General features: G+C 32.4%; 1 protein-coding gene across 1 annotated transcript; it reads left to right on the forward strand.

Annotated features, from left to right (window-relative positions):
• The first annotated feature begins 4,580 nt into the window (after positions 1-4,580).
• Positions 4,581-6,199, forward strand: LOC129445263 (lysozyme C-3-like). The gene is made up of 5 exons (XM_073860478.1): positions 4,581-4,794; positions 4,874-5,047; positions 5,420-5,489; positions 5,764-5,796; positions 6,060-6,199. Exons 1-5 carry the CDS (start codon positions 4,602-4,604, stop codon positions 6,127-6,129), a joined length of 540 nt encoding a protein of 179 aa, XP_073716579.1. The 5' UTR covers positions 4,581-4,601; the 3' UTR covers positions 6,130-6,199.
• The last annotated feature ends 704 nt before the right edge of the window (positions 6,200-6,903 follow it).

Raw genomic sequence — 6,903 nt, forward strand, 5'->3', positions numbered from 1 at the left:
TATTTAGTGATCAACAAACAAACAAAAACAAAATAATAATTTTAATGGCATTGATAAACCTGTGGTGGTTTTCTGTTACAAGGAAAAACCGTAAGCCATCAAAATCTAATAATTTACGCGAGAGGCACTCCGGCGAAGGAAAAATGCCGCCTGTTGCTTGTTCTCACACGACAGCATCAAGCTTCTGTTATGCTAACACATTGACCTCAGGGGGTTTTATGAAAACTTTCCATTATTTTACTTGAAGTCAACAAAAATCGAACAGGACTAAAACATTTTACAGCTGATCGCTGTCAAAAAAGTTCTGCGAGGACGTCCCAAGGATGACAACAACATTGACAGTGTTCATAATGTTTTGATTAATGCCATTTTGTTTATTTTTTTAGCAGTGGTCAACTAAATGAATATAACATGGCAAAGATGAATGCACATTTATAGATTGATTTAACAGATTTATAACATTTTGAGAAAAAAAAACCTTATCATGGATTTATTGCATTTTGCAGAAAAAATAATCAGTTTTTATAATAAATCTTTGAAAATTAAATTATGAATTTTGATTTTTTTATGTAATTATAACCTAAAGATGTTATGTGAAAGTTTGTACACAGCAAAATCCCCATAGTTAAATTAACTCTGCTGGGTTTACATATTGTCCCAATCTTACAGAGAGTTAAAAAGCTGTAACTTTATCCTCTCTATCACCATCTGTGTTTGAAACCTAAAATTGCATTTACATCTAACTTGCAGAATTATTTTCTTAACTAAGGTTTAGATGTTGGCTGTTTCATTTAAAGTCACCATTATTGTGATCAGTGTTTGTTTTAGTAGGACTTGACTCTCAGCATGTTAGCTCTTTTCAACTGCTATAACTTTGTGTGTTTAAAACATGTTATGTTATAGAAAAGAAAAGACAATACTGCAGTTCAGAGTTACTTTTTAACTCTCTGTAAGATTGGGATTTATTGCGCTTTGAAAAACAAACTCTTCATGTACACCTAGCAGTGTTCATTGCTGTGTACCAATTAAAGTAATTACTCATGACTATTTGTCATTTGCGTTGGGATGAAACAGACATGCAAGAACAAATGATCGTCTTACATACTGACATGCAATTGTGTCGTAATTTTACATCTAAATGTGTTTACATTCAAATGCAATTTTTTAGTCGCTAAATACAATTCATTTACTTCAGTGGTGCCACTAGCAATATTTGTCCTTATGAAACAATATGAAGTTCCTACTGCATTCATTTGGCTCCGAAAATTCAAGCCAACCTAGCTTTTCAAAATCTTTGTTTGCAATTTAATAATACAGACCTATTATTTTTTGCTTATTATGTATCAGTATTTAGTCAAAAACCTACCATGGCTGAATGTATGTTATAGAAAAATACAGTACAGTAATCAAATATTCAGATAAAATGCAACATTCTTAAGCAAATACGTTATTTGCTTCGTATTAACCCGTTCCCCAAAAACCTTTAACTTCATACACTGACTGTAGATACTTATAACCCTGCCTGTAAAAACCCATCCAAGTTTTTTTTTGTTTACTGTTTTCTACACAAAATCATTCTAAATGGAAAAAATATTCTGTAAAAAATATAACAATGACATCTTTAATACTGACTGAGTAAGATCATGTCATTGAATGAAATCATAGTAAAATGAATGCTTCAAAATCAAGGATGCTCTTTATCTGATTAACTTCTTCTTACTCTCACTTTTAAAAAAATGTATTTGTTGAAGAATATTGACACATTTATGAGAGTTTAGAATTGATAAAGTTTTATAGTGGATTAATATTTGATGGGACACTGCTCCACTTGCCCAATGCCCATACAGAAAAGTCGCACCTGAGGATAGGTACAATAGTGTATGTTACTGTGGTCATTATAAGAGCACTCGCTGGCTTCAAAACAGAGAAATGAAACTGAACAAGTCTAAGAGCTGGTTTATATGTTGAGTTTATTGCACAGTGATACACTCATTCTTGTGCAAGAAGTCCAGGACACAAAACAAAGTCAATAACTCATTTACCACATTTACAGTTTGAATAAAAACAAACATTAATCTGACTTAAAATACTACAGTCTTCAAAATAAAATAAAACGTTTGATTATTTTTAAGACTACACACAGAACTCAAAGCTTTTTAAGATTGAACCATTTCATATATATTTGTTTTTTAGCATTTCAATAAATGTGAATAGATTTATAATGTTGATATTTTCATTGTTTACTTACCCAGTAACAGGAGGGGGTGGAGCATCTTTTATGTTGTATTGGAAAAACATTATAGTATAATTATTATAATATCACACTATGTTAGAGTCCAGAGAAAAATGTTTTTTTCTTAAAGGGACACTCCACTTTTTTGAAAATATGTTATTTTTCAGCTCCCCTATAGTTAAACATTCAGCCGATCTCCGTGTCTGCCGGTACCACTTTTAGCATAGCTTAGCATAATCCATTGAATCTGATCAGACCATTAGCATCGCCCTAAAACAACCAAAGAGTTTCGATCTTTTTCCTATTTAAAACTAGACTCTTCTGTAGTTATATTGTGTACTAAGGCCAATGGAAAATTAAAAGTTGTGATTTTCTAGTCAGATATGGCTAGGAACTATACTCTCATTCTGGCGTAATAATCAAGGACTTTAAACACGGCTATTGACCAATCAGAATCAAAGACTGAAACTTTTCTGCATTTGCCTGCAAAGGCAGTAATTATGTTGCCATAATTATGTTAGCTTAAGAAAGCCAACAAACTGTTGTTTGTCTTAAATATATTTTTATTATGTTGACTTAAGAAATTCAACAAACTGTTTTTTAACTTAAACATTTTTATTATGTTGGCTTATAAAAGCCAACAAACTGTTGTTTGTCTAAATTTATTTTTATTATGTTGGCTTAAGAAAGTCAACAAACTGTTGCTTGACAAACATTTGCTTAAAAAAGTCAATAAACATATTACTGTTTATCATTATTTTGTTATCTTTGATTAGTGTCAGGTCTTGTTCTTTTATTATTCTCTTAATTGGTCTTTTGTATATCTATTTGTACTCTCTTGCATCTATTTCTTATTTTTATTGTGTTTTATAAATTTTTAGATTTGATGTGTCTATTTTGTAAAGCACTTTGGTCAACATCTGTTGTTTTTAAATGTGCTATACAAATAAATTAACCTTAACTTCAACTTGAACCTGGTCTTTATTAAACTACACACTCTTTTTTATGTATTCCCCTCTATTATACTGTAGCCATTGAGGTAGTTTCAGCTTATTTATTTTTTCGTGATAACTACTTTCGTATTTGTATGGTATTTTTATATAAAAATACATATTTAGGCAGAAAATGTCTGTGTTTATACACTGTAAAATAAAATAAAATAAAATACTTAAAATTTCACTTTAGGTAAAAAACTTTTTAGGTGTTACAAATTGTTTTACCAATTGACATAATCCAACTTTTCACTATTTACAGTGGATGGGAGATTTTAAAGAAGCCATACCGCATAAATGCACATTTTCTGCATGTCATTATAATGCACTGGATCAAACAACACTGAAAAAAATGATTCATTGAATTTAATCAATTTTTTTAAGGTAAGTGGTAGCAATCAATTTTTTTTAAGCTACATTTAAACAAAAGTTTTATATTTCATTTTACTTTACTAATCTTTTTTTGTTTAAATGTAGCTTAAATAAATTGATTGCAACCACTTACCTTAAAAAATTGATTAAATTCAATGAATCATTTTTTTCAGTGAAGTCTCCTTTACATTACATTATAAAAAATGATGGATGTTTTTCCTTCTGAAGCATGACAGTGGGTTGTAATTACTTAATTCTTTAAGTTGTTGTTTTTTATTTATATTCACAAAATTTACCAACAGAACATCGATTCAAATGAAGAAATAAATTGTATCAAACGAAATTTGTTTTAAAGATGCAAGCAAAACTTGTAAAGTGGTTAAAAATTATGCCTATTACCACACCCTATATGAGGCTTACACAGTGTAAAAAGTTGAAAGTGTTTAAATAGCAATTGAAGTATTTGTTTAAGTTGGTTTGCAATAACCGTTTGTCTTTCATAGTAAATAAATGAAATTATAAATAATATTACAACAATATTTAAAAAAAAATTTTAAAACATAAATATGAAAAATACCTTTTCTTTCATGGCAACAACACAGTTTATTGCATTATTTGGTAAAAATGTTTGCTTGCCAAACTTCAGTCATGTGGTAATAAATAAACAAGTTAAATGAGTTGATGATGTTCTGAGATCATGACGTCTCTGTCTTTACTTCTGTATATAAACCCCTCGCTCAACCGTTCAACACACAGCGGACGTTGGAAACAAACAGCAGATCCAAGCAAGAGAGACGACTATAGATCTACATCTACTGGTAAAGTCACTTTTTATCTCTTGTACCCCAATGCTTCCATTTCATAAACATGTTTTAATGTTGTATCATGACAAAAATTCAAGAAGAGCTTGTTAATGATCACCGAAATTTCTTGTATGTGTGAACTATGAGTTTTCTGGATTGATTTATTGTGTTTCCTCTACTGATCTCATATCAGAGAGAGAGATGGAGAGAGTTCACTCAATAAAGATGTTGGCAGTTTTGGCTCTGGTTCTTCTGGGGTCGAGTGTGAATGAAGGACGTGTTCTGGATAAATGTCAACTGAAGGCTCAGATGGAAGAAGCTTATGGATCAGATGCAGCTGAAAAGACAATCGATGGTGCACCTGGAGTTACAGTCGGGGACGTTGTCGCCAAACGTAAGTGTCTGCTGCAGAACTTTATACTGGTATAAATGTGAAGCTTCCCAGTCCAAATGTATTTCCATCTTTCTTTCAGTCATGTGTTCAATGAAAAAGACTTCAGGGCTCGACACCGGCTTTACCACCAGTGTCCAGGCACCAGGATCAAATTCCACCATGAACCTTTATGGACTCTTCCTGCTGAGCGATCGTGTGGCCTGCAATTCTGGATCCAACCCGAGTCTGAACATCTGCCGCTTGGATTGCAGTGGTGAGTGACCTGAATGATCACTTAACAGATTTATTTTTACACTATTTCAGAACCTCACACTGTAAAAAATACTTTGCTGCCTTAACATTTTTTGTTAAATCAACTCAGATTTACAAGTAATGTCAACAGAGATGAGTTGTCACAATTTATAAAATATAGTTGAGGAAAGTCAACTTAATTTTATAAGTTATAACAACTCAACTGTAGTTATAACAACTCATCTCTAGTCAGGATAAATAATAGAAAGTTGAAATGACTTGTAAATCCGAGTTTTTAAGGCAGCAAAGTATTTTTTACAGTGCAGCAAAAAAAAAAGATAAAGAAAGATATCTGATCTCCTGCATTTTTCAGTGTAAATTTGTTTTTTCACAGCTCTGACTGATGACGACCTCAGCGATGACATTCGCTGTCTGAAGATTGTGATGAAGTTTGTGAGCATTCTGTAAGTTTGAGGGAAAAATCCTCTTTACACCTGCAACACTACAGAATGCTTTCATTTTGACCAACACGTGTTTATACTGCAACTTTGTTTCTCAATTTGAAGTCCCTTTGAATAATAGATGTGTAAATTAAGTTTTGTTGTGTCACTGCATCATCAACTGGACTTTTTCATAAAACAAATGGCAGACTGCCAAATGCTAAGAAAAACATTTGTTTTTGGAGCCTAATATAATTTAATACTATAATAATACTACTATAATGTTTTTCCATTAAAGCATAGAAGATGCTCCACATCCTCCTGCTACCGGGTAAGTGAACAATGAAAAATCACGATTATAAATCTATTAATGTTTATTGAAATACTAAAATACAAATATAGATGAAATGGTTCAATCATAAAAAGCTTTGAGTTCAATCTTACTTGCGCACTTCAGTGTGCAGTTTAAAAAATAGTCAAACTTTTTAGTTTATTTTGAAGACTGTGTAGTATTTTAAGTCAGATGAATGTTTATTTTTATTCAATCTGTAAATGCGATAAATTAGTTATTGACTTTTGTTTTGTGTCCTCTAGGATGCACTTCTTGCACATGAATGAGTGTAGCACTGTGGTTGCCTCGGATTACTTTGCTGACTGCCCCTAAACTGTTCAGCACTCTAAAATAAATGCAACAAATTTGTCATTTATGCCCAATAAACTCAGCATATAAATCAGCTCTTATAGGCTTGTTCAGTTCTTTCATTTTTCTGTTTTGTATGCAGTGAGTGCTCTGATGATGACCACAAGTAAGTCACTTGGGATAAAATGCTTAACTGTAAATCTAAATGCGTTGCATGTGCAATAATGTCTACCTTAAAGGTGCAGTGTGTAAATGTTTTAAGTATCTCTTGACAGAAACACAATATAATTTACATAACTTTGTTTTCAGTGAAGACCTTACATAATGAACTGTATTGTTTTATTACCTTACAATAAGCCTGTTTTTCCAAAATACACCGCTGGTCCCCTTACATAGATGTCGCCATTTTGTGCGCCGCCATGTTTCTACAGTACAAGTAAGGGATAATGTAGAGGCAGCCGGTAGTTATCGGGAAATAAGCCCCGACAGTGTGATCAGGACCCGACGCGAAGCGCCCATTCTGTATTTTTTTTTGTGTTGGCTTCGTAGCTGTCATGCTCTATTTTGTCAAGTTCAGTCTCAGTAAGCTCTCTGTGTCTTGTCGTTGTTCGTTCTTCTATCCACTGTTTAAATGTTTTGTTTTGTCCGTACATGTTAAAATGAATGTCAAAATTTTCCATTCTTAATTGTGGTTGTCCAGTGTTTGTCACAAGATGGTGCCAAACAGTAATCTTTGTTGGCGCGGAGGGATTTAAACCATACAAGTAGTACCGGCTATGGGTTATTACTTTGGAGCGG

This window comes from Misgurnus anguillicaudatus, chromosome 3, assembly GCF_027580225.2.
Source record: "Misgurnus anguillicaudatus chromosome 3, ASM2758022v2, whole genome shotgun sequence".
Taxonomy (NCBI): Eukaryota; Metazoa; Chordata; class Actinopteri; order Cypriniformes; family Cobitidae; genus Misgurnus; species Misgurnus anguillicaudatus.

Coding starts and splice junctions, on each gene's coding strand:
- LOC129445263 (XM_073860478.1), top strand. CDS start 4,602: ATGGAGAGAGTTCACTCAATAAAGATGTTGGCAGTTTTGGCTCTGGTT. Junction 4,795..4,873: donor CGGGGACGTTGTCGCCAAAC/GTAAGTGTCTGC, acceptor TCTTTCTTTCAG/TCATGTGTTCAATGAAAAAG. Junction 5,490..5,763: donor ATGAAGTTTGTGAGCATTCT/GTAAGTTTGAGG, acceptor TTTCCATTAAAG/CATAGAAGATGCTCCACATC.